Source organism: Syngnathoides biaculeatus, chromosome 13 (genome assembly GCF_019802595.1).
Source record: "Syngnathoides biaculeatus isolate LvHL_M chromosome 13, ASM1980259v1, whole genome shotgun sequence".
Lineage (NCBI taxonomy): Eukaryota > Metazoa > Chordata > Actinopteri > Syngnathiformes > Syngnathidae > Syngnathoides > Syngnathoides biaculeatus.
Window position 1 is genome coordinate 23,876,258 of NC_084652.1, and position 26,727 is coordinate 23,902,984.

The following is a 26,727-nucleotide window of genomic DNA, read 5'->3' on the forward strand; positions in this document are numbered from 1 at the left end:
GGATAGGATGAAGACTATTGTCAACGATGGAGTCCAGCTTATACCACGCCAAGATATTCCTCGCACCCCCCCCCCCCCCCCCGCCGCCTGAAACTATCATCCACTGAGAAGCAAAAGGCCCCTCCTCCACCTATGAAGACTATCTGTAAATCTGACTGGTATTTACCGGGTCTTTTCCAGAATAACTCTGACCACTATGGAGATCAGACATTTTTCATCCCTGTAATTACAAGAGACAGAAAGTTGGTCAAAAAGATATGGCACCAAAAAAGTAGAACTTCCAATTTAGTGAGGATAAAATGTGAATGTATCGAACCATTCTCTCCAGCCATCTCTGTAAAATTAGTTCTTTTTAATATCAGGTCACTGGGTAACAAATCAATGTTGATCAATGACATCATTACAACCTATGTTCTGGACTTTTTGTTATTAAATGAAACATGGTTAACAGAAAGTAGCTGTAATACTATTTTAAATGAGGCAAAACCAGCAGATTTTAATTTTATGAACACTGTCAAACAGGTATTGCTGCTATTTTTAAATCATTATTTCAATGTAAAGAAATTATACTGGGTGATTTTTAGTTGAAACCCAATCATGTGCAGCGTCCCATCATCATCATGATTTTCACGCATTATATCCTTCAGTATATCAAAATATTTAAGTGTTTTAATCTGAAGCCATAATTTGGTATCAGTACAGGATAACTCATCGGTCAAAGTTACGGAGTTATTTCCCTTTCCTTCCTAACCCAACATGGCTGCCTCAAGTACACATGGAGCATTTTCCAAGAGAACAAAGGGAGAAAGGTCAGTATTCACTCAAGTTTGTCTTCAAAATGCTAATCCATCAGTATTATTAACCCTGAGATGCATAAATGTGTCAAAAATGACCTGGTGGTGTTGTTTTATTTAACCCGTAAATGCACGAGTGACTGGACCCTACACTCTTCCATAAGTGCGTCAAAAATGACCCATAATACAATCAATGCGTTTTTATGAAATGTTTGTCATTTTGGTTAAAAATAATCACTTGTATAATATTTAGTATTATATTTAGGACCATACAAGAATGATTTCATGTTTGAAATATCTTTATTTTTCATTTTTTAACATTTTTGTAAAAGAATATTACCCAGAAAAGCAATAGAAAAATGTGAGTATCCATTGTGTGTGTGTTCGTGCGTGCGCATGTGCGCGTGTCTGTCTGTCTCTGTGTATGTATGTGTAGAAGTGTCTAGTTAGTAATTGACAGTTCCTCTCTCTTGTCCCTGTTTTGCTTTCTTGTCTCACCACTGTATGCAGTTCAAACAAAATACCTGTTTCTGGCAGTGATCATTGCACACAGGTACATTGCATTTCCCATACCTATTGCTGACTTTGCGATTTTGTTACTTGGGCAGATCTGACACCTTTTTCTCTTTGGTTGGCCCTGTGTATTTCTTTCCTGTGTCTGGGTTGTGGCTTTTGTCACCCCGCACATTTCCATTGCTTCAATAATCGGGGTTTGCAGTTGGGGGGCACCTTTCCGGTCGCCTCATCATGTGTGGTGTGACAAGCTCCTTTGACAGCTGTTTGAGGAACAGCCGTCGTGCATTGGTGATCCCGCTCTTAAAATCTTGGTGCTGAGCCATGAAAAATGTGTAGGCATTCATGGTGCCGATATCAATTATGTTGTACCACAGCACCATGGGCCACCTCTGTGTTTGGTGCTTGCACGTGTAGTTGCCAACCGTCTGGTCAATGGTGTCCACACCTCCTTTTGTCTCGTTGTAAAATGTGATCACTTCTGTTTTTTTCTTTCTGCTATGTTCATCCACTGCTTTGTCGTGGTGCATTGTGCTAAGGAGCACAATAGCTTTTCCTTTGTTACTGCATCGCTGACCATGGTAAGGCTGTCGTTGAATCCAAACTCTGTGCTGTAAACCTCTCTGGACTTTGACGGCTTCATCAGTGGAGGGATGTCTGGCTTGTTCTGACGTAGAGTCCCCACAATCGTGAGATCATTCTCCAGGAGACACTGCGTACTTGGCAGGCTTGCTTGGCATGTATTGTAGAAACTTGCACCTATCCCTTAATGGCACAAGCTGTTCTTTCACAGTGACACAATCACTGGGGATGAATCGGTGTCTGCAGATGACCAGGAACAGGTCCCATACATAGCAGAAGGCTGCCATATGATCTGTTTCCAGGCGAAAGACTCTGGTCCTCTTATCATCAAAGCGCAAGGTACGGCGAATGTCTTCAAATCTTCCAACAGCCATAGTGGCCTTGTACATGGGACTATGTAGAGGACTTCCGAATAATTCACGGATAGATACATCCCAGTTCTTCTCACTCCTTGCAAGCAGGGTCAATCCAATGAAAGCCACAAACTCTTCTTCGGTGAAAATTTTCCATTCTTTTCCTCTAGCTGTTGATACCTTCCGTCCTTCCAAGTTTGTGCACGTCATTACCTCTTGGATTATATCATCAGTGATAAAGAGCTCCTATGCATCTTCGGGTGAGACAGTGGTGCTAAACCCTTGTACAGGCCCTGACTGTTTTATGAGGATATTGTGGCTCTGTGTTCTGCCTTGCGTGGGAGGAAACTCGTTCCAGTAAGAGCCCTTCTGACTCATTCTGTTGGACATGATTTGGACACTTTCTTCTTCAGAGGACACAAAAGAGGAATCTTCTGAGTCAGATTGATCCTGTTCAGGACGACTGCTACTGTTACCTGGACAATAATCTGGGTCCTCATCAGAAATTTCACATTCGGAGTCCAACCCCATTACTGCCTCTTCATCATTCAGCATCTGTCGAACCATTCCAGCTGTGTATGTAGCAGCCATGACACCTTGGATGAGGAAAGACAGGAGTAGTGTTTTCAATAGATCAATATGTAGCTATATAAATAAATACACACACGCACACGCAAACGGACACACAGACACGCACACACACTACATATAGTAATGTTAGCGAACTAGTGTTAGCTAGTTATGATAAATGAGCACCACCTGCTTTCTCATCATGGAAAGAAAACTATTTTACATATACACTGGTTATGAAGTACACTAATTTGTTGAAAAATAATAAAATACTCTTTCACAAAACAATCATGAATGACATGCAGGCACACACAATGCATTTGGTAATGTTAGCTATCTTAGTTACATAGCTAGTGTTAGCTAGTTATAAAGCAGGCCAATTTGTAGATAAATAATAGTCATGAAAGACACACAATATTATATGAAGATGATACTTACAGGTATCAGCTCTTACTGTGTAAAATAATCTTTCTGAGGGGTGACACTTCTGATATAATCTGCGTGGCCCACGGTTAATTTGTTGACAGCCAAAGTTGATTAGAATCAGTGGTTCCCATTGGATTCCACAGAATATACACATAGGTCATTTTTGACCCACTTATGAAAGCTTGGGGTAGTAATACAAAAAGTGAAATTTTTTAAAATGTGTAAAAGGTAAGTTAAAATTGTGAATGACATTATATAAAAAAAACTTCCTGGAATATGAAATGATAACAAATTTTCAGTCCAAAGATATTTAATGTGTAAGTGTCGTTCTAGAATAACAATTAATTAATAAACATATCTCTGGTATGTACCACTTCACAGAACTGATAACATACCCGTCCCAGTTTTGGGACGCTGCCAGCAAAAGGGTACATCTTTTTTGCCCTTTGTTTTATGCGTTAAACGAAAAACAGTGTTATTTCCTTGATTGTGGCCTGTTAAGAGGCTTTTATCTCACTAAGGCAAAAAATTGCCACCCTGCCCATGAATGGGTTAAGGGTGACTCAAAGATAATCATTTTAATAATTTATGGACCTCCAAGACACAATGAAAAGTTTATGGAGGATTTTTCAGAATTGTTGTCAGTTATTTGTACTGAGTACAACTATTTTGTCATAACAGGTGACTTTAACATTCATGTTGACAAAAATATGGAAAAAACATCCAAAGAAGTTTCTGCAATACTTGACACATTTGACCTAATCTCAACATATTAAGAGTTCAACTCACACTCAAGGTCATCTTAGACCTGGTCATCTCTAAGGATGTTGAAATTCTATCGATTGACATTAAGGACATGGCTATTTCTGACCATTTTTGTGTATTTTTTTTAATTACCGATTCTTCCAAAAGTTCAGACAACCTCTATCTCAGGGGTGCTTAATGTGTCGATCGCGATTGACCGGTCCTCACGAGACAGTCTGGGTTGATCGTGGGACGGCGTGCCAAAAAAAATAAATAAATAAAAGTTCCCTCTTGACTGCACGCGTGCACAATTTTGCACCACTGAGGCAGTCCCTTCACAGATATTCTGCGTTACGTGCAAAAAAACAAACAAATCCAATGTAAATTGAAAGTATAACATCAGCTGTTCAGTTTGTGGCATTTTGCAATGTGATTCAATGAGTGAGGGATGAAATAAATTTGCTTTGCTTTGCTTTACTTACCTATAGGCATCGAGAATCCTCTTCATATCTTTGAGACTTATAGGTGCAACCATAAATTTGTTTGAGACACCCTTGGTAGAAAGCTGTGTGGAGCTATCACCTATTGCTTTCTGCAAGGTGTCAGTGTTACAGATGCATAAACACATGATTAGGTATTAATAAATTTGAAGCGATAATCACAAATGTGAAGCATCAATTAATTGGTTCAATCCGTAGTGTACAGCAATGGGCCAAACGTAGCACCTTCCCTCCATGAGTTTCCTTAGAGCACTTGGGCCCATCATTCAACTTCAAATGTATTGTATTTTATGGTTATTCTGATGTTTATTATTTGTTAGACAAAGTGTTCAGATAACAACACAGCATATTATACTTGAAAAAGTGATGGTTTACCTTGAAGAATGGCAGGTGATCCACAAGTAAAAGAGCATATTTTTCCATAGGTTGTTCCCCAGGGACAACTGAATATGGCATGGTAGACATGAGACTGATCTGGCAGCCCACAGTCTACCAGCTGACAACTAACTGCACGATTCCATAAGCCATGAAAACACTCCATCTCCGTCTCCCTCTGGAAGAAGCAGGGTCACAAAAGTGAGAGGAATAGTATCATCTTAATGCATCTCCATCAGCCTCTAGAAGTAGGGTCACAGAAGTGAGAGGGCTAGTATAATTTTCACAATATTTTACACATTTCATTACACAATCGGCATTCCAGAACAAGAGCGTTTCAACACATACCTCTTAAACTTGCCTACTGTAGAGCACTCGCATAATGATTTGTTTTTAAACAAATTTCTTCTTATTTTGTCTCTCAGGGGTTCTTTGTCACAAATGAGCTCATCCAAGTACATCGGAATCTTAAAGTTTTCCATCATTATTTTTAGGATGGTGGCACGGTGACTCAGCTGGAAAGCATTGGCCTCACACTTCTGAGGTCCCGGGTTCAATCCCAGACACACCTGTGTGGAGTTTCTTTCTTCAAAAATGTAATCACGCTTCAGTAAGTATTCCTTCTGACCCCACAGCCTCTGAGCACCCCGACCTCCCATACAAAGAAGCTCATGTCCCTCCACCCAATCCCTACTCCGATGACCAAGGTGCATATAGACAGTTTTTCCTTAATTGCTCACCAATTCAACCATAGTTATCCCACCAAACAATCCAATGTTGCACTTGTCACTAATCTCCTGTGTAGTAAAACAGCCAAATGGTCCACCTCGTTATGGGACAACTCCTCCCCGGTACTCAAGTCATTTGATTATTTTTCTGATGAACTACAAAAGGACTTTGATCGCACCATTCAGGACAGAGAAGCCACCCACCACCTCCTTACCTCACTCAGGGCGCTGGTTCCGAAGGTGCATATTCTATAAAATTTATGATATTTGCAGATGAATGCCGGTGGAATGACACTACACTTGGGGGCATGTTCCTGAACGGTCACCCAGAGTAATTTAAGAATGAGGTCGCTGCCCTCCTCTTTCTGGGATCTCATTGCACTCGGACAAGACAAGAGGGGGCTTGAGAGAGGGGGCTACATGCACATAAGACTCCCACCATAAGCCTGATGAGCCCAAGCAAATTGGTATCACACGATTCGATCCCCAGGAATGTCAGCATTGTGTCATCCAGTAGCTGTGCATTTATTGTAATGAATTAGATTACTTCATCGACACTTGCCCCCGATGACCAAAAGACCAGGCTGGACATGATCCAAGAGTGCCTTGGTGAACCAAACCACCACTTAGTCTTGGTCTCCCTCCCGTATGAACGACGTTGCTTCCATTTTAGGTCCGACTCACAACACACCTATAGTTGCCCTAATAGATTCCGATGCAGATTATAATTGTATTCATGAATGAATAGTACATGAGCTCCAACCCCTTCCGTCTGCCAAAAAAGTCACAGCCCTGGATGGCAGTCATCCCTTGTCACTCACCAAACAGTGCCACTCATCTTGCTGATTACCATAAATCACCCTAAGAACATTTCTCTTTTTGTGATCCCTTCCTCATTAGTCCTCGTAATTTTCTGGCTCAACAAACATAACTTCGCCATAGAATGGACGCATGGATCTATCACTGGATGGAGCCCTCACAGCCATTTAGACTGCCTGTTACATTGCCCTCTTGTAAACCAACATCATCTGCCAAACCAGACCTCTCCTGTGCTCCCGAAGAATGTCATGCTCAGTCTCCGGTGTTCAGTAAAGACCAGGCCATTTCTCTATCCTCCCAGCACCCTTACCCTGAGCAATAAATCTCGTGCCAGGAGCGCCTCTGGTTTGCCGTCAACCAGTTTAGGGTGTACCCCGCCTCCTGCTCAAAGATAAATACGATAGGTGACCTTTGTGAGGAAAAGTGGCTCAGAAAATGGACTGGATACATACTGTATATATACATCTAAACTGAAAAAATGTCTTCCCTTCTAATTTGCACTCAATCAATGCCAAATGTAACGTATGAGGTTTTTAGGGGAAACCCAAGTTTATGGTAATGACGTCTAAAACCTTGTCAATATTTTCATAGCCTATGTATTGGCATGTCCTTCAAACCATTTCGAACAAAACCCATAGGAGCGCCACAAATTACCAAACCAACATGAGTGTAAAACTATTTGTATAAACTGACAACCTTGGTGAGGATAAGTAGTATAGAAAATGGATGATTGGATGATGTACAATCATCTATTTTTTGATCATTGTAATGAAATGCGAATTGAGTCTTAAGGGAGTTGACAATTTATCCTATCATAATCCTTTGAGGATACCTTTAGAAGACACGTATTGAAATATATTTTAAAGCATATTGAGTTCAACCAACTGAGGACACAACTAATAGCCAAAATATTTCTCCAACCTACATATTTGAAAAGGCCAACATCCATCCATCCATCCATAGCCGCTTATCCTCACTAGGGTCGCGGGAGTGCTGGACTCTATCCCAGCAGTCATTGGGCAGGAGGCAGGGTACACCCTGAACTGGTTGCCAACCAATCACAGGGCAGATGGAGAAATACAACAGTCGCACTCACAATCACACCTAGTGTCATGGTCTTGCCGGTCCCACACCTGGCGGGTGCAGGTCCCCTGCACACCTGTGCCTCATCAAATATAATTAACCCCAGCATATTTAGGACCCACCAGACGGTCTGGCTTTGCCAGATCGTTGCCATCCATGCTTCGTTCCCGCACTTCCTCGTTCCTGATCCAGAACCCCTGTGTACCGACCTCTGCCTGTCCTCCGACCAACCCCGTAAGCTTGACGCTCTTGATACTGCTCCTCACTCTGACTTATTCTCAGGCTTACAACCTTGGAACGAATAAAGATCTTCCTATAACTGTCTCCCTGCCTGCTGAGTCATGCATTTGGGTCCGCCCGAGCATTCTGGTTATGACAGAACGATCTGGCCACGACATGGACCCAGCCCACTCAGAACCCAGAATTTTATTAATGTGCTACGGGAGAGACTGAAGAAGAATGCTTTTGTCTTCCTCGACGACATTCTGATCTTTTTTCTGGACGAAGCTTTCCACATTGAGCACATCAGAGAGGTGCTGCAGCAGCTACTACGACATAACCTACATGTCAAGATGGAAAAGTACGAGTTTCACCGACCTTCCATCACATTCCTGGGATTTATCTTGGCCGAGGGACAGATTCGCATTGATCCCAGTAAGGTCGACTCTGTTCTCCAATGGGCCACTCCCACCAATCGCAGGGAGGTGTAGAGATTCATCGGATTCACCAACTTCTACTGTAAGTTCATCAGGAACTTCAGTTCCATTGCTGCCCCCTTGCATGCCCTCACTTCACGCAGCAATTCATTCGAGTGGGATGTGACCTGCCAGGAGGCCTTTGATAGACTTAGGTCGAATTTCACCACAGCTCCTGTCCTCATCATGCCAGATCCAGAGAGGCAGTTTGTGGTGGGGGTGGATGCATCGGACTCGAGAATGGGAGCAGTACTCTGCCAGAGGTGTGCAAAGGGATGGAAGACTTCACCCGTGCGCCTTCTTTTCTAAGAGACTGACTCCGGAAGAACGGAATTATGATGTTGGTGATCGAGAATTATTGGCGGTCAAAACGGTGCTGGCGGAATGGAGACACTGGCTGGAGGGATCACAAGTGCCATTTCTGGTCCTTACGGGCCATAAGAACTTGGAATATCTGAGGACCGCCAAGAGACTGAATGCTCGCCAAGCCAGGTGGGCACTCTTTTTCACTCTTTTTCTGGTTCACTCTGTCGTTTCATCCAGGCTCAAAGAATGGCAAACCGGACACACTATCCTGGATCCTTGAAGGGGAGCGAACGGAGTCCATGAGTGTTCCGATACTTCCGGAGGCCTGCTTCATTTCCGGGTTCACCTGGGAGATCGAGACACGGGTAAAAGAGGCTCTAAGGGACTCTCCAGGCCCAGCCGAATGTCCTTCCAGCCGTCTGTTCGTGGTACCCTCGCTACGAGGAGACGCCATCAATTGGGCCCACACGAACAAGACCGTCTGTCACCCCGGCATGGTGAAGACCCGCTCAGTAGTTCAACATCGGTTTTGGTGGCCAAACCTGGGAAAGGATATGAGGGAGTATCTCAACGCGTGCCCGATCTGTATGGCCAATAAGACCTCTCGCCTGCGACCTATGGGTGAGCTACGGCCGCTACCAAGTACCTCTCGCCCCTGGTCACACATTTCTCTAGACTTCGTTACAGGTCTACCCTGCGGCCAGGGAAACACAGTGGTACTCTCAGTCATCGATTGGTTTTCTAAGATGGTCCCCTTCGTACCAGCTCCTAAGATTCCGTCCGCCAAGCAGACTGCGCAGCTACTACTAGACAAAGTCATCCGCTATCATGGCCCGCCAGTGGATGTAGTGTCGGACAGAGGACTGCAATTCGTGTCTCGATTCTGGAAGGAGTTCTGCACCCTCATTGGGGCAAAAGTAAGCCTCACTTCAGGTCATCACCCGGAGTCCAATGGCCAAACAGAAAGAATAAATCAGGACCTGGAGACCAGTCTACGCTGTCTGGCATCTCACGATCACAGCACTTGGAGTCAGCACCTCGGATGGGTGGAATATGCCCACAACTCTGCCTTCCACTTCCACAAGTATGGCTCCATTCCACATCGTTCATGGTTACCCTCCCTCTCTGTTTCCATCTTTCGCCGCCGATTCCGCGGTGCCATTCGCATTGGCAGTGGTGAGACGCTGCAAGCGGACCTGGGAAATAGCCCGAAAGACGCTACTACGCATGGGCAGCTCCTACAAATCCGCGGCAGACCTCAAGAGAAGGTGGGCACCAGCGTTCAAGGTGGGACAACGCGTATGGCTGTCCACAAAGGATCTTCTACTGCGGACGGAGTCATGCATGCCAGTTCCTAGGTTCGTGGGTGCCTTTCCTATTATCGAGATCATTAACCCTGTCGCTGTTTCCTTAAAACTTCCCAGATTGATGAGGGTTCATCCCGCGTTCCATATAAGCCGGCTTCGACCAACTCATCCATCACCATTAGTCCCCCCAGTCGAATGTGTGAGGAAACCGGAGTGCCCCGAGAAACCCTACGCAGGCACAAGGAGAACATGCAAACTCCACACAGGCTGGGCCAGGATTGAACCCTGGTCCGCAGAACTGTGAGCCAAACACTTTACAGCTGCACCAACGTGCCGCCCCATATACCTGTCTCATAAGCATAATGGGCTTGGATTTTTACAACAAAACACTGCGGCTCAATGTGTCGTTAATAACTTGCATTTAGTTATCTTACTGTCATGTAACATCTTTGTGGTACAGTATTTCATTAAAATTATGAAACTAAGTTCAAAGTATTGAGCGAGTGATATAGATCGATGAAAAAATATCTGTAATGTCGCTGATTAAAAAAAAAAAAAAAAAAAAACAGGTCCACAAATGAACCCAACATGCCTAGGAAATGCAGTTTTGACAAGTTCCTCACATAAGCATATCATCTTGAAATTCTACCTTTAAGTCTGGTTTGATGGACTGTGCACAATAGCCTTTGCGCAAGTTTTACACGCCACAAACTCTGATGGCAATGATGGCGTGATACAAACTTTCTCTGGAATTTTAAACATACATCTATAATTCATAGATGGATTACAAAACAAGCACTTAATACTGTAAAACATTGGGCATTATTCATTGGACCTGATTTGGTGGAATTTCCCTTCCGCTAAGGACAGTGAGGCTGAAACCAAAGTGACACTGAACAGAGCAGTGAGATGACTGTCCACCTCCTACACACCTGCGAGGACACATTTTTATTTTGATCAGTTTGCACTTTATGAATATTATCTAATTCTACGACACAGGGCCCACCTCACATAGGCATGCTCGATCTGGGGGAGGATGCAGCTATCCATCTGACATGTCTGCCTTAAACAGCTACTGCAAGGACATAGCATGGAAGCATGGACACAAAAAAGAAAGGAAATTATAAGATACAATTATTTAGCCTTGAAACCTTTAATATTAGCTTTTGCAAAAGTATTGAGAATATTTTCGTCTTTTTTATATTCAACTATAATTATTTTATGTAGTGTGTTGTACAAAGGTAGCTGTGGGAGAGCCCACCCTCTGATGCGCACCCGGTCACGGAGAAGGTGCTGAAGTGGCAGGATGTCCTCAGGGCTATGCCCCCAATTGCCACAGATGAGGATGAGAAGAGGAGGATAACAGATGAGGTGAGAAAGAAAGGCTGAGAGAGGTCATGTGTCACGTTAACTACCAAGGGGTTCCGATGGCATGAGAGGTTATGTGTGCCTGAAATGGAAATATTTCAGTGAGTTGCACATACAATGCAAAATCAAATGACAACCTTTTATTTAATTTGACGTTTGCAGTTTTCCATAACAATAAATTTGTTTTAACATGATTCTTACAAGCCAAGGTACCTAATGAATGATTCTTTCCCACGGTATCAGAAAGCAGGATTGTAACAGTCCTCTGACAGTGTTCACCACTCCATGACCCATCAGAAGCCACATACACCAAGATAGAGGCTGCCACGCCAGAATGGACAAATCCTACCTATAATAGCAGTAAAAAAATATCAAATGTATTTGTCTGGTAAAGATATTTTCACATCCACAGTTTATTAGAAAGGAAAGGTCACTACTCATTTTGTATCTGAGATTCACTAACTAGGAATAAGATTATATATATATATATATATATATATATATATATATATACATACACACACGTGTGTGTGTATGGTTAGAGTATTGGTTTGGTAAACCAGGGGTCGTGAGTTCATATCTCAGTGAGGCCTCTACTCCTCCAGAAGGGTGTGTCAGGAAGGGCATCTGGCGTAAAAACTGTGCCAAACAAATATGAGATGACACGCTGTGGCGACGCCTAACGGGACAACCCGAAAGAAACGTACTTACTTCCTTTTATATATTTTATGTATATATTCTCTTAGCCGCTTATCCTCACGAAGGTCGCGGTGTGCTGGAGCCATTCCCAGCTGTCAACGGGCAAGAGGCAGGTTAAACCCTGAACTGGATGCCAGCCAATCGGAGGGCATATCGAGATAAACGGCCACACTCACAATCACACCTAGGGGCAATGTAGAGTGTCCAATTAATATCGCATGTTTTTTGGAATGTGGGAGGAGTGCCTGGAGAAAACCGACGCAGGCACACGGAGAACATGGAAGCTCCACCCTGGACCTCAGAACTGTGAGTCCAACACTTTACAGCTGATCCACAAACTATGAGTTTGTAACAGTACACATTTTAAATTTGATCCTCCATTGTCAGAGAAAAAAATATCAAAACATCAGTTTGGTGAAAACAATGTGCATACTTATGCTGCTCTTGATGTAATAGTGTTCAAAATAATAGCAGTCCAATGTGACTAACCAGATTGATCCACGTTTTCAGGATATTGTTTATTGCCACATATCCAACAAGTTACCAGTGGATGCAGTAGATTCTTAGATAATCAACAAGACCCAGCCTTCATGATATACACACTTTTAAGGCTGGGCAATAGGGCAATTTGTTGAAAGGGATGTGTTTAAAAAAAAAAAATAGAGGTAATAAATTTTGTAAAAACAGGTGTGAATCAGGTAGCTCCTATTTAAGGATGAACATTAAACGTGCATTTCTCCTTGAATGCCTGAGAAAAATGGATCATTCAACACATTGTTTAGAAGAACAACGAACTTTGATTGAAAGCTTGATTGGAGTGGTCGAAGCTTACCCTGCCTCCTGCCCGTTGATAGCTGGGATAGGCTCTAGCACACCCGCAACCCTCGTGAGGATAAGCGGCTAAGAAGATGGATGGATGGATATAAAAATGAACCATGAAATCAACCAATTATCTCCCTTACTATGGTTCATCCAGCCTAAATTCAATTATGTTGAAAACCAGATTTTATTTTTATTTTTTTTGGGCTGATTTTTCTGGTCTGAAGTATGGTTGAATGAGATGAGCACATTGCCATGGAACAATGATTTTAGAGAAACATCTGTTGCTGCTCATTGAGGAATCTCATAAAAGATTTCTTTCATGGGGTGAAAAGATTGATCCATCTATTTTCTGAGCCATTTATTTATTTGGGGGAGTTCTGGAGCCAATCCCAGCTGTTATCAAGAAGTGGGTAGCATATACCATGAACTGGTTGCCAGCCATTCGCAGTGGGGTGAAAATATCATTGAAAATATACAAGCAGTTGCTAATGTTCTTGAGACTCAATGTTATATGCATGTTCACCCCAAGAGCACACTTTTACCATTTTAAAATATACTGGAAAGATACTATCTCAAAGAAAAAAAATCCTGATACAGATCAATAAAACAGTGAAACAAAACTACAACCCCTCCTCGAGCCATCATCTTATCATGATGGAGGGTTTTGTGTGTCACTTTGATCGTAGGAGCTAAGTTGTCTGGGGCTTCACGTCGCTGTTAGTGTCACCCATAGCAAACAGATTCTAGGTGAAGGACCAGACAGTACAGCTCCATAAGCCTGATCACCACCTGGTGGTGAGTTGGCTCCGATGGTGGGGGAAGATGCCAGTCCAACGTTACAGGTCCAAATATATTGTGAGGGTCTGCTGGGAACTACTTGCAGATTCCTCTGTCGGAAGGAATTAAAACTCCCACCTACTAAAGACCTATGCTCATGTTCCGGGGGAGGCAGGGGACATTGAATCTTATTGGACGATATTCCGTGACACCATTGCTGAGGCGGCCGACTGGATCTGTGGTCGTATGGTGGTTGGTGCCTGTCGTAGCAGCAATCGCATGAACACGATGGTGAATACCAACAGTGAGAGATGTCGTCAAGCTGAAGAAGGAGTCCTATAAGGCATTTCTGGGTTGTGGGACTCCTGAGGCAGCTGATGGGTACCGGCTGGCCAAGCAGAATGAAGCTTCGGTAGTTCCTGAGGCAAAAACACGGGCGTGGGAGGATACTGGTGAGGCCATGGAGAACGAATTCAAGACAGCTTCGAGGAAATTCTGGTTGACCGTCTAGCATCTCAGGAGGGGGAAGTAGTCCACTGTCAACACTGTGTATAGTGAGGATGTGGCGCTGCCGACTTCAACTTGGGCTGTTGTGAGTCGGTGGGGAGAATACTTTGAAGACTTCCTCTATTCCATCGACACACCTTCCCATGAGGAAGCAGGTCTGGGTCGAGGTCACCAAGGTGGTTAAAAAGGTGCTCGGTGGCAGGGCCCCAGAGATGGATGAGATTCGCCTGGAATTCCTAAAGGCTTTGGATGTTGTGGGGCTGTTCCAGTTGACACATCTCTGCAACATTATATCGACATTGAAGACAGTGCCTCTGGATTGGGAGATCAGGGTGTTGATCCCCCTTTCAAGAAGGGGGACTGGATGGTGTGTTCCAAATATAGGGGGATCATACTTCTCAGCCTCCCTGGTAAGGTCTATTCAGGGGTGCTGGGGAGGAGAATCCATCTGGAAGTCGAATCTCTGATTCAAGAGGAGCAATGTGGTTTTCGTCCTGGCCGTGGAACCGTGGACTAGCTTTTCACCATCAGCAGGATCCTCAAGGGTCAGTGCTTTTGTGGACTTAAAGAAGGCGTGTAACCATGTCCCTCGGGCAGTCTTGTGGGGGTTGTTCGGGAGTATGGGGTACAGAACCCTCTAATATGAGCTATTCGGTCCCTGTACGACCGGTGTCAGAGTTTGATCCGCATTGCCGGCAGTAAGTCTGACTCATATGGACAGAATTTTTAGTTAAAGCCGAGGCATAGAGGTTGCCCAGTTTAGTGACTTCAGCATTGCATCTCTGCTCTTTGCAGATGATGTGGTTCTGTTGGCTTCTTCAAGCCATGATCTTCAACTTTCACTGGAGCAGTTCACAGCAGAGTGTGAAGCAGCTGGGATGAGAATTAGCACTTCCAAATCTGAGACCACGGTCCTCAGTTGAAAAAGAGTGGTGTTCACTCTCCAGGTCGGGGATGAGATCCAGCCCCAAATGGAGGAGTTCAAGGGCCTAGGGGTCTTGTTCATAAGAGAGGGAAGACTGGAGTGGGAGATCGACAGGGGGATCGGTGCAGCGTCTGCAGTGATGCGGACTTTGTATCGGTCCGTTGTGGTAAATAGGGAGCGAAGTCGAAATGTGAAGCTCTCAATTTACCAGTCGATCTACATTCCTACCCTCACCTATGATCACAAGCCGTAGGTTGTGACCGAAAGAACAAGATCCAAGCGGCCAAAATGAGTGTCCTCCACAGGGTTTCCGGGCTCTCCCTGGAAGATAGGGTGAGAAGGTTGGTCATCCGGGAGGGGCTCAGTGTCAAGACACTGCTTCTCCACATTGAAATGAGATAGATGAGGTGACTGGGGCATCTGATCCGGATGCCTCACGCACACCTCCGTGGTGAGGTGTTCCAGGCACTTCCCACCGGAAAGAAACCCCGGGGACGACCCAGTACACCCTGGAAAGACTATGTCTGTCGGCTTGCCTGGGAACTCTTCGGGATATCCTCCAGAAGAGCTGGATGAAGTGAGTTGGGAAAGGAAAATCTGGTTCTCCCTGCTAAAGCAACCTGACCAGAAAAAGTGGTCGAAGATGGATGGATCTTTGGACAAAACTACAACATCTGAACAAGAAAAGTCTCATTAAGGGTTTAGACTTGACATAACATGATTAAAATTGTGAAAGAAAAAGCACAGCAACTCACATGCATACTGAAGAGGCAGAACAGTTGCAATCACTTACCTTTAGCCAATAAGGATGTTCTAGGTCATTACTTGTGTCTGAATGAGCTGTGCAAGGGAACCATGCATCAGTGGGCAGTTTTTCACTCAGATCCATGTACTGGTACCTACAAAGCTTTACAAAGTAAATATATACAAAAAGTTTAATACACTTCTTTAGAAAATTATTTGAACAGTAATACCTTTTTGACTGAAAATATTTGGGTTTGAAAGCAAAAGATGATCATGACACAAGAGCTCACAAGAGAGCTCAACTTAGACTTTAAAAACAAAAGGTGGAAAAGGTATCGGAAAATATAAAGAAGAATTAAAGATCAATGTGAATAACACTATTTAGACTACAATCCTTTGTCTACTGAGTCTTTTTCCAATTGACATCACATATTTGTAGTCTTCTTTGAGAGGTTTTTCCAATCTTTCACCAAAGCTTCCTTTATTTTTTTATTTTGAGGGCTTACTCTTATCAGTCTCCTCTTTACTAAGTAAAATACATGCTCTATCACTTTCAAGTCTGGATATTCAGGGGATAAGTGGCTTGAAAAATGGAATGGAATATTCAGCTGTCTGTTCTAAACCTCCCCCTTCTGACTCCTCATGAACTCCATTGTTGTTGCTGGGCTTTTTTTTTTTGGGGGGGGGCAGTGTGATGTTGGTCATTATCTTGCTGCGTGATGAATGATTTCCAACTAGTTTAGTTGCATCATATTTTCAATTAATACACTAAATATTTTTATAGACTTCAGAGTTCATCTTACTGCTGCCATCATCGATGAATATGATTCTCATCCGAAAAAAAAGTGATAAAAGCCAGAACGATGACATTACCCCCACTGAGTTTGTTGTTTGTGGGGCCTTTTCTGGACACTTGCATGACAAAACCAATGTGTGTTCTGTTTTTTTTTAATGAAATTGACACAAATATACTATGTCTGTGTGATACTAAGTCCAAGCTGTTGATCTCTTCTCATATACATTTTTATGACGTCAAACCCAAACATTTTGGTAAATGGCAAAAATCAAGGACTTGTTCTCGCAAAAATATGGGCTGTATGTAGACCAGGGGTGCTCAATGCGTCGATCGGTCAGATTGAGGAGGAGCAATGTGGTTTTCGGCCTGGCCTTATAACAGTGCCGCAACTCTGTACCCTCAGCAGGATGCTGGAGGGTGTTTGGGACCTTACCACTCAGTCTATATGTATTTTGTGGATTTGGAAAAGGTGTTTAACTATGTCACTCAGGGAGTCCTGTAGAGGACGTTTCAGAAGGATGGGGTACTAAACCCACTGAAAAGGACTGTAAGACCTGGGTCAGAGTTTTGTCTGCATTGCCAGCCCTACCCTTTCAATCAATCAAATCGAAAGCCTTATTGTCGAATACAACGAGAAAATGAGCGCTAAAACACAAGGCGCTTGAACCAATATAAATACAGTAGAATAAAACTTATTAGATGTGAGGTAAAGTGACTCAGATAAATATTTACAATTAAGGCACTGTTATTATTAAAAAGAACTAAAAGATAAGGTCTGAACAGTCTTATCACCCATGCCCAGGCATTGGTAAGATTATTACACATTTGTATTGTGTGATTGCACAGAGAAGTAAGAGAAGCAAAAACAAAACAAAGTGCAGTTACATAGATTTTCATTATGGAGGTGAGGTAGTGTTTATGTTCAGTGGTCTTGAGTTTAAGATGTTGATGGCTCTAGGGAAAGAAAAACATTTATCTTTGAGTCTTGTCTGCTGGGGTTCACACTAGTGCAGGGGTGCTCAATGAGTCGATCGCGATCGGTCGATCGCGGGACGGTGTGCCAAAAAAAAAAAAAAAAAACGTCAGCCAATGTTCCCTCTTGACTGCTCGCTTGAGCAATTGTGCACCGCTGATGCAGTCTCTTTGCAGATATTCTGCGTTGCGTGCAAAAAAGAAAAAAAATCCAATGTAAATTGAAAGTATAACATACAGCTCTTCAGTTTGTGGCATTTTGCAATGTGATTTAATGAGTTAGGGATGACTGGTTGTTACATCCAATGGCACAATTAACATAGGTACTGTTAAAAAAAAAAAATGAAAAAAAGGTTCTTTTAGGCAGCACACGGAACTTTATTTTTCCTAGTTTACCTTACACCCGCACCCATCCCCGCTCTGAAACATGTACACTCATAATTACAAATGTTACAGTATTTACGCAGTCCATCAATGTGTTTTATAATGGCACATCCACAACCGCTGCTTTAGTTCGCAACACAGTCTGGGAAACGCAGAGCAAAGACGAGCGAGACATGCTGCTTATGTTTACTTTCTATATTAATAGAGAAAGTTAAAAAGAAATGCTGTTGTTTTAAGATACAATGACTGTCGGAGTATGTGAATAATCGAAGAAAAAGTGGTTAAACTCTTTTCGAATGGGAAAGCTCTGGTCTGAAGCCAGCCAAAGTAGAAAGTGGAGGATGAGATGGTGTGTAATTTTAAAATTCCACCTTGGCATAGACTGATCCAGGATGAAAGCACAGAGAATACAGTGCACAAAAAGCTGAGTACCAAAACAGATCAAGTGAAAACGGGTGACAAAAAAGAAAAAAAATTGCAAATAGGTGAATATACAAATGATGAATGGTGACTATGCTGGGGTTCCCTTTATGTTCTAACATGCAGTAATTTAACATATACAGTGAAGAAAATAAGTATTTGAACACCATGATATATTGCAATTTCTCCCATTTAGAAATCATGGAGAGGTCTGAAATTTTTATCATAGGTGCATGTCCACTGTGAGAGAGAGAATCTAAAAAGAAAAATCCAGAAGTCACAAGATATGATTCTTTTTAACGATTTATTTGTGTGATAGAGCTGCAAATAAGTATTTGCACACTTGAGAAAACCAATGTTATTTAGTACAGAAGCCTTTGTTTGCAATTACAGAGGTCAAATGTTTCCTATAGTTGTTCACCAGGTTTGCACACACTGCAGGAGGGAGTTTGGCCTACTCGTCCACACAGATCTTCTCTACATCAGGCAGGTTTCTGGGCTGCCATTGAGAAACACGGAGTTTCAGCTCCCTCCAAAGATTTTCTATTGGGTTTAGGTCTGGAGACTGGCCAGGCCACGCCAGAACCTTAATCTTCTTCTTACGGAGCCACTCCTTGGTTTTTCTGCCTGTGTGCTTCGGGTCATTTTTATGTTGAAAGACCCAGCCGCGACCCATCTTCAATCTCTCTTTTATACAGTGCAGTCGTCCTGTCCCATCTGCAGAAAAACACCCCCAAAGCATGATGCTACAACCCCCATGTTTCATAGTAGGGATGGTTTTCTTGGGATGGAGCTCATCATTCGTCTTCCTCCAAACACGGTTAGTGGATTATGACCAAAAAGTTCAATTTTGGTCTCATCTGACCACAAAACCTTCTCCCATGACTCCTCTATATCATCCAAATGGTCATTGGCAGACTTAAGATGGGCATTGACATGTGCTTGTTTAAGCAGGGGAACCTTCCGTGCCATGCATGATTTCAAACCATGATGTCTTAGTGTATTACCAACAGTCACCTTGGAAATGGTGGGCCCAGCTCTTTTCAGGTCATTGACCAAGTCCTGTCGTGTAGTCCTGGGCTGATTACTCACCTTTCTAAGGTCATTGAGACCCCACAAGGTGATATCTTGCATGGGGCTCCACTCCGATTGAGATTGATCATCATGTTTAGCTTCTTCCATGTTCTAATGATTGCTCCAATAGTGGACCTTTTTTCATCAAGCTGCTTGGCAATTTGTCCGTAGCCCTTTCCAGCCGTGTGGAGTTGTACAATTTTGTCTCAGGTGTCTTTGAACAACTCTTTGGTCTTGGCCATGTTAGAAGTTTGAGTCTTACTGTCACGTCCCATCAGAAACGAGAGTAGGACCCAAATGCAGGAACTCGGAAGACGCAAGGTACTTCAAGAAGAGACACGTTTATTGTATGCAGGGGTTGGGGATCGACCAGGGTTGGTCGGAGAACGGACGAAGGTCGATACACACAGGTTCAGTCAGGAATACGAGAGTGCTGGAACGGGACATAAAGCTCAACGAACTGGCCAAGGACCAGTTGTCACCGGGTCCTATATATACGGGGGATGATCAGCCCGCATGAGGCACAGGTGTGTGCCTCCCAATTAGCGCAGCCGCACGGGCACCCGCACAGCTCGTGCTGAAGAGGCAGGATCATGACAGTACCCCCCCCCCCCCCCACAAAGGCACGGCTCCCAGACGTGCCTAAATGAAAAAAACAGACACTAATTAACTCAGGCAGGGGTGGGCGGAAGGGGGTCCGGAGGAGGGCACGCCCCCCCCTGAACCCCAGACTGGTGGCCATCCAAACACGAGGCGTCCGGGTGGACAGGTCAGGAAGACGACCCGGACGCCATGCACCAGGGTCCCCACGGGGCGATTTGGGCGGACGACCTCTGTGAGGAACCAAACAGCGAAGCAGGAACCAGAACGAGGCAGGCCACTGCTCCGGACGAGAACCTCCCACGCCGTCGTTGCAAGATGACCAGGGATTGGTCGCCAACGAGGCCAGGTCATGAAGCGGCTGGGAGCCATCTGGAGCGAATAGGATGATGGAGAGAAGGACCAGAGCAATGACCACCACCATCCCGTAGTCTCTCCAGCTCCAGGGTGGCTCCACCGAACTCCCCAGCTCCTCCTGGACAGGAACGTGAGAAGGCGGCGGCGCCAGTACCGCCCCCACCTGGACAGCAACGTGAGAAGGCGGCGGCGCCAGTACCGCCCCCTCCTGGACAGCAATGTGAGAAGGCGGCGGCGCCAGTACTGCCCCCTCCTGGACAGCAACGTGAGAAAGCGGCGCCAGTACCGCCCCCTCCTGGACAGCAACTTGAGAAGGCAGCGACCCCGTCGCCGCCTCCTGGACAGCAACTTGAGAAGGCAGCGACCCCGTCGCCGCCTCCTGGACAGGAACGAGAGAAGGCAGCGACCCCGTCGCCGCCGCCTCCTGGACAGGAACGAGAGAAGGCAGCAACCCCGTCGCCGCCTCCTCCTGGACAGGAACAAGAGAAGGCAGCGACCCCGTCGCCACCTCCTCCTGGACAGGAACGAGAGAAGGCACGACCCCGTCGCCGCCGCCTCCTGGACAGGAACGAGAGAAGGCAGCGACCCCGTCGCCGCCGCCTCCTGGACAGGAACAAGAGAAGGCAGCGACCCCGTCGCCGCCGCCTCCTGGACAGGAACGAGAGAAGGCAGCGACCCCGTCGCCGCCGCCTCCTGGACAGGAACGAGAGAAGGCAGCGACCCCGTCGCCGCCGCCTCCAGGACAGGAACGAGAGAAGGCAGCGACCCCGTCGCCGCCGCCTCCAGGACAGGAACGAGAGAAGGCAGCGACCCCGTCGCCGCCGCCTCCAGGACTGGAACGAGAGAAGGCAGCGACCCCGTCGCCGCCGCCTCCAGGACAGCAACGTGAGAAGGCGGCGCCAGTACCGCCCCCTCCTGGACAGGAACGTGAGAAGGCAGTGACCCCGTCGCCGCCTCCTGGACAGGAACGTGAGAAGGCAGCGACCCCGTCGCCGCCACCTGGACAGGAACGTGAGAAAGCAGCGACCCCGTCGCCGCCACCTGGACAGGAACGTGAGAAGGCGCCAGCAGCATCACCAACTCCACCTCCTCCTGGACGGGAGTGTGAGGCTGCTGGGGAACTGTCGCCACCTCCTGGACAGGAACGTGAGGATGTGCCCGTCGCCGACAGAGCAGGAACGGGGAGCGACCGCGGGCCGGTCGCCGACAGCGCAGGAACGGGGAACGTCCACGGGCCGGTCGCCACTGCCACTCCAGAGCACAGACGAGAAGCGACTGTGGAGACGTCGCCACCTCCTGGACAGCAACGTGAGGCGGCATCGGGTCGGTCCCCACTGCCACGTGAACTTCCGTTGAAACAGCAACATGGGCGTGGCGGTGGCGAATCCGTTTCCAGGGCAACGTGAACCTGAGTAGGCGGACAGTCAGTCGAAACTGACACGTGGGCGTGTCTCGGGAGCGGGTCAGTTCTGACTGCCCCGTGAGCTCTGCTCAGAACCGCCAACACTGCGACGTGCACTTGAGGTGGCGAGTCTGTTCCCACTGTGGCGTGCACTTGGCAAGGGAGCCGGTCGGTTTCCACGGCAACGTGAACCTGAGTCAGAAGTTTGTCCGTCGCCGTTGCGACGTCAGCGAAGCTCGGCTGGTTCGCCAATCGTTGCCGGACCTGGGCCGTGAGAGCCGCCAATTCGGCGCTCTGCCGCTCAATCTCCGCCCGCATTTCGCGGCGGAACGCCTCGTGATTTGGCGACTCCTCCTCCCTCTGGGCTGGAAGCTTCGCCACCAGCTGCGGGTCTGCGGGTTTCGCCGTTGCCGGCAAGGAGTGGGAGGACTGTGTCTTCGTTGCCGCGCAGCGAAGAGACACCAGGGAGCGCCCGGCCGGGGCGTCTCCTCTGGCCGCCACACGGAGGTCCCGGGTAGATGGCCAAGCGGGTTCCCTCAAACGGATTGGTGTATTTGTATCCACCGGGCGAAGACGTTTGGGTGCTGGGAACGTGGGGAGGTGGAGCAAACTGACTGGCAAAGAGATTCAAAATCAAAGTCATCGGAGTCATACTCAGGCAGCCGGTCATACAAATCACGGTCCTCCTCATATTCCGAAAAGTCAGAGTCCAGAAGAATATGAGGAGCCGGACGGGTCGTGTTCGGAACGTATTCATACTTTGCTGGCGGAGCGTAAGACACGGGAGCGGATGACGTCAGGGAGCCTACCCGGATTGGACAGGCTTGGTCCTCCGGCAGACGGTCTACCTTGCGTCGGTCCCGGCAACGCCGGGTCTTTCCTGCTGGGTCCTGTATTGGCCAGTTCGTTCTGTCACGACCCATCGGAAACGAGAGTAGGACCCAAATGCAGGAACTCGGAAGACGCAAGGTAGTTCAAGAAGAGACACGTGTATTGTATGCAGGGGTCGGGGATCGAGCAGGCAGTCCGGTGCAGCAGCGGTAGTTGTGACGTCGGGCGAAGAGAACAGATGAGCGGACAGGCAGGAGTCGGTACACGGGGAAACAATCAACGCAGGCAGAAGTGTCAAGGAGTCAGGCTTTCAGGGTTGGTCGGAGAACGGACGAAGGTCGGTACACACAGGTTCAGTCAGGAATACGAGAGTGCTGGAACGGGACATAAAGCTCAACGAACTGGCCGAGGACCAGTCGTCACCGGGTCCTATATATACGGGGGATGATCAGCCCGCATGAGGCACAGGTGTGTGCCTCCCAATTAGCGCACCCGCACAGCTCGTGCTGAAGCGGCAGGATCATGACACTTACTGATTGTATGGAGTGGAAAAGGGAGTCTTTATGCAGCGAACGACCTCACATAGGTGCATCTGATTCAGAATAATACGTGGAGTGGAGGTGGATTTTTAAAGGCGGACTAAAAGGTCATTGAGTGTCAGAATTCTAGATTATAGACAGGTGTTCAAATACTTATTTGCAGCTGTATCACACAAATCGTTAAAAAAAAAATCATATATTGTGATGTCTGGATTTTTCTTTTTAGATTATCCCTCTCAGTGGACATGCATCTACGATGAAAATTTCAGACCCCTCCATGATTTCTAAGTGGGAGAACTTGCAATATAGCATGGTGTTCATATACTTATTTTCTTCACTGTATATATAGAATCCATCCATTTTCTTAGCCACTTGTCCTCAAAAGGGTCGCGGGGAGTGCTGGAGCCAATCCCAACGGGCAAGAGGCAGGGTATGCCACTCTTTTCCAACTGAGGACCATGATCTCAGATTTGGAGGTGCTGATTCTCATCTCAGCTGCTTCACACTCTGCTGTGAACCACTCCGGTGAATATTGGAGATCACGGCTTGAAGAAGCCAACAGAACCACATCATCTACAAAGAGCAGAGATGCAATGCTGAGGCCACCAAACTGGACACCCTCTATGCCTCAGCTTCGCCTTGAAATTCTGTCCATTAAAGTTGTGCATAAAATCGTGACAAAGGGAAGCCTTGGTGGATACCAACGGAAACAAGTCCGACTTACTGTCTCCAATGCGGCTCAAACTCTTGACACCTGTCGTACAGGGACTGAACAGCCCATATCGGGGGTTTTGGTACCCCATACTCCCAAGAACCCACCACAAGACCCCCCGAGGATCACGGTCGGATGCCTTCTCCAAGTCCACATAACACATATAGTCTGGTTGGGTGAACTCCCATGCACCCTCAAGGATCCTGCCTCCAGTTTCTTCTGTCATCTTGGACACGCCTCCAGGAGGTTTCACCTCTGATTCCTACCTCTCCCATGTCTCAGCTCTTGTTGAATTTCTCTGGCTTGCTTTGGGTGACCTCGGCAGGGCTCGGCCGTGCCACCACCCCTCCCCCTTCTTTTTTTCAAACACGTGGCTCAGCAAACAAAAGGCTTGGGGATAGAGATCTGGCTTCGCAGCCTCCACGGATCACCACTTCTCAGTATTTTAAAGTTGTTTGCTGATCTACCAGATCTACCAGTTTCCACCCAAAAGTTCTCTGAACTTGCAAGTGGATCCCAAAAACTGACAAAGAGAGAAACAATTACATCCTCCCAACAAAGCATGACAACAATTTTTCGTGTTCCCCCTCTTTTGTTTCGGTTTTATTTTTCTGCATAGTTTTGTCCTTCAACTGAACCTGCTTCATTTTCTTCCTGACATGACTGGAGAAAGTCAGTTTCCACAGACGAATTAATCTATGGTTGTGAGTATAGCACAACAAACAATGATAGAATGTACACTACAGTATCCGTGTGTAATAATTTTGGGGAAATAACTTGCGTCACACAAAGCCCAACTTTCTCTCTCTCTCTCTCTCTCTCTCTCTCTCTCTCTCTCTCTCTCTCTCTCTCTCTCTCTCTCTCTCTCTCTCTCGATCTCCTCTCTCTCTCTCTCTTCTCTCTCTCTCTCTCTCTCTCTCTCTCTCTCTCGCTGGCTTGGACTGAATGCATTATACACTGACATTTTCAACTTTCATCTAGCAACACACAATGTTGTATTTCCTTTTTCATACATCTATTTTACTTTCACCATTATTAGTATTTTCTTCCTGTAGTTAGACTCTGTGTTTCCATAGATCCCTTGCATATGTCATTAAATCTTCTTGATGTCATTAAATATTACATAAAATTCCACTCCCTGTTGAGGATTTGGATTTAATAAAATGTAACATAAAGAGACTGATATAGGGTTGTCATTGCTTTTTCCTCATCCATATACAGTACATATAAAAACGGTCCTTTACAACAACTAGTTCGATTCTGACATTTGTCTATCCAGACTAAACTGGAAGTCAACACAGATGTTCACCTTCGATGAGTTTATTTCTTCAATTCTTCATTCTCTTAAAAAGAAAATGAAGGGCAATAGACCCAAAAACAAAGAAAAAAATTCCCGCAAGCATGAAGGAAATTTGGGCTTCCATAACTCCCAGACAATGGCCCAGGTTGATTGCTTCATAGCCACAGCTCATCGAGGCAGTGACTGCATCAAAGGAATTTCCAATCAGATATTGAAAATTAACACATTTTGAAAGTATATTGATTTATACTGATTTAAAGTGTCCCTAATTTCTTTATTTTGTTTCAACAAAAACTGAGAAATTATGATTTCATATTTTTTTAATTTCTGGTTTCTTTGGTGTTATGAACTGAAATTATGTCAAATTTAACAAATGAATACTTGAAATTGTGGAACCTGAATCTATAATCTGTGCAATTTTAACGTGTTGAATTATTGAAATAAACTCATCCATGATATTCACATTTTTTGGAAAAGGTCTATACCGGGGCACCACGGTGGATAAAGCGTTGGCCTCACAGTTCTTGGGACCCAGGTTCAATCCCGACCCCGCCTGTGTGGAGTTCTCATGTTCTCCCCGTGCCTGTGTGTGTTTTTTTTTTTTTTTTTCCGGGCACTCCGGTTTCCTCCCACATCCCAAAAACATGCAACATTATTTGGACACTCTAAATTGCCCTGAGGTCTGATTGTGAGTGCGGTTGTTGTCTGTCTCTATGTCCTCTGCGATTGGCTGGCAACCAGTTCAGGGTGTACCCCGCCTCCTGCCCATTGACAGCTGGGATAGGCTCGAGCACTCCCCGTGACCCTTATGAGGATAAGCAGCAAAGAAAATGGATGGACGAACTGATGGTCTATATTGTTGTTTGTGTGCGTGTGTGTGCATGTTTATTTATACTGCATATATATACTGCTTCTTTATTGTTAGTCTGAGGATCACATTGGTTCAATTGGTTTAGATGGAAAGACTTTAAATTGATACCACATGATTTCACAGCTAGAATTAATAAAAGATACATTATAAAAGCAGCTCCCTACCAAGTGTAATTATTGCCCCACAAAAGGCCCCATGCAGAGTTTGCTATCATCTAGATATTTTTTTTCCTAAGCTTTCTGGTTTACATGTCATACTTTTGTAAATGTTGGTTCACCGATGGCAGCATGGGCGGGACAATGGTCAAGGTCCTGATGAGAAGCTGTTGCAGTAGAAGCCCACTGGTCGGTGTAACCCAAAGGTGTAAAATAACCACAGTCTTGAACACTGGAAACCCGTTCGAAATCTTCGCACACGCCATCCCCATCAAAAACATAACATTGGCTGGGTTCACCTATTGGAAAAAGAGCATAGGAAAAGAGGATTTATTAAAGAATAAATATCCAGATATATAAATCTTAGAGGCCATTTCATCCAAATCTGTCTGTCAGTGAACCAAATCTGAGCAAATCTAAATTGTATTTTCGTTGGCCCCAGTTAACAGGAGCCACTTCAATGCTTCCATATAAGGCTCTGTTACAACAGATTTAAATGAAGAAATATACATTCATTTTAATTCATATTTTAATGCCACATGGGGCCAGTTTTGCTCAGTTGTCGTTTATGGCAGGATTTATATTAGAAGGTTGTGCACAGTTCATATGTTCCATACTGTATGTTATGGCAGTATAAAAAGAAAAAAGCAGCAGCCCAGGCTAACTCAGCTGTAAAT

At 45.4% G+C, this 26,727-nt stretch overlaps 1 protein-coding gene and 1 long non-coding RNA gene across 5 annotated transcripts in view; one reads left to right on the top strand and one right to left on the bottom strand.

Annotated features, from left to right (window-relative positions):
• Nucleotides 1-26,727, bottom strand: part of pappa2 (pappalysin 2) — a 135,716-nt gene that overhangs the window by 59,694 nt on the left and 49,295 nt on the right. Inside the window, exons 14-20 of the mRNA XM_061838216.1 lie at nt 26,153-26,349; nt 15,687-15,800; nt 11,377-11,512; nt 11,071-11,245; nt 10,802-10,867; nt 10,631-10,727; nt 4,858-5,035 (exon numbers count right to left, since the gene is read on the bottom strand). Of these exons, the coding sequence (XP_061694200.1) occupies nt 4,858-5,035; nt 10,631-10,727; nt 10,802-10,867; nt 11,071-11,245; nt 11,377-11,512; nt 15,687-15,800; nt 26,153-26,349 (963 nt within the window). The remainder of the gene's footprint in view (nt 1-4,857; nt 5,036-10,630; nt 10,728-10,801; nt 10,868-11,070; nt 11,246-11,376; nt 11,513-15,686; nt 15,801-26,152; nt 26,350-26,727) is intronic.
• The window catches only part of LOC133510385 (uncharacterized), a 42,075-nt gene that overhangs the window by 11,429 nt on the left and 3,919 nt on the right, over nt 1-26,727 (top strand). Inside the window, exons 4-6 of one of the 4 annotated variants that reach the window (XR_009797592.1) lie at nt 703-809; nt 4,908-5,058; nt 11,023-11,166. This is a non-coding gene — a long non-coding RNA (uncharacterized LOC133510385). Of the gene's footprint in view, nt 1-702; nt 810-4,907; nt 5,059-11,022; nt 11,167-16,421; nt 16,512-26,727 lie in introns of those variants that run through there. The other 3 variants (XR_009797593.1, XR_009797590.1, XR_009797591.1) reach the window with 3 other exon arrangements.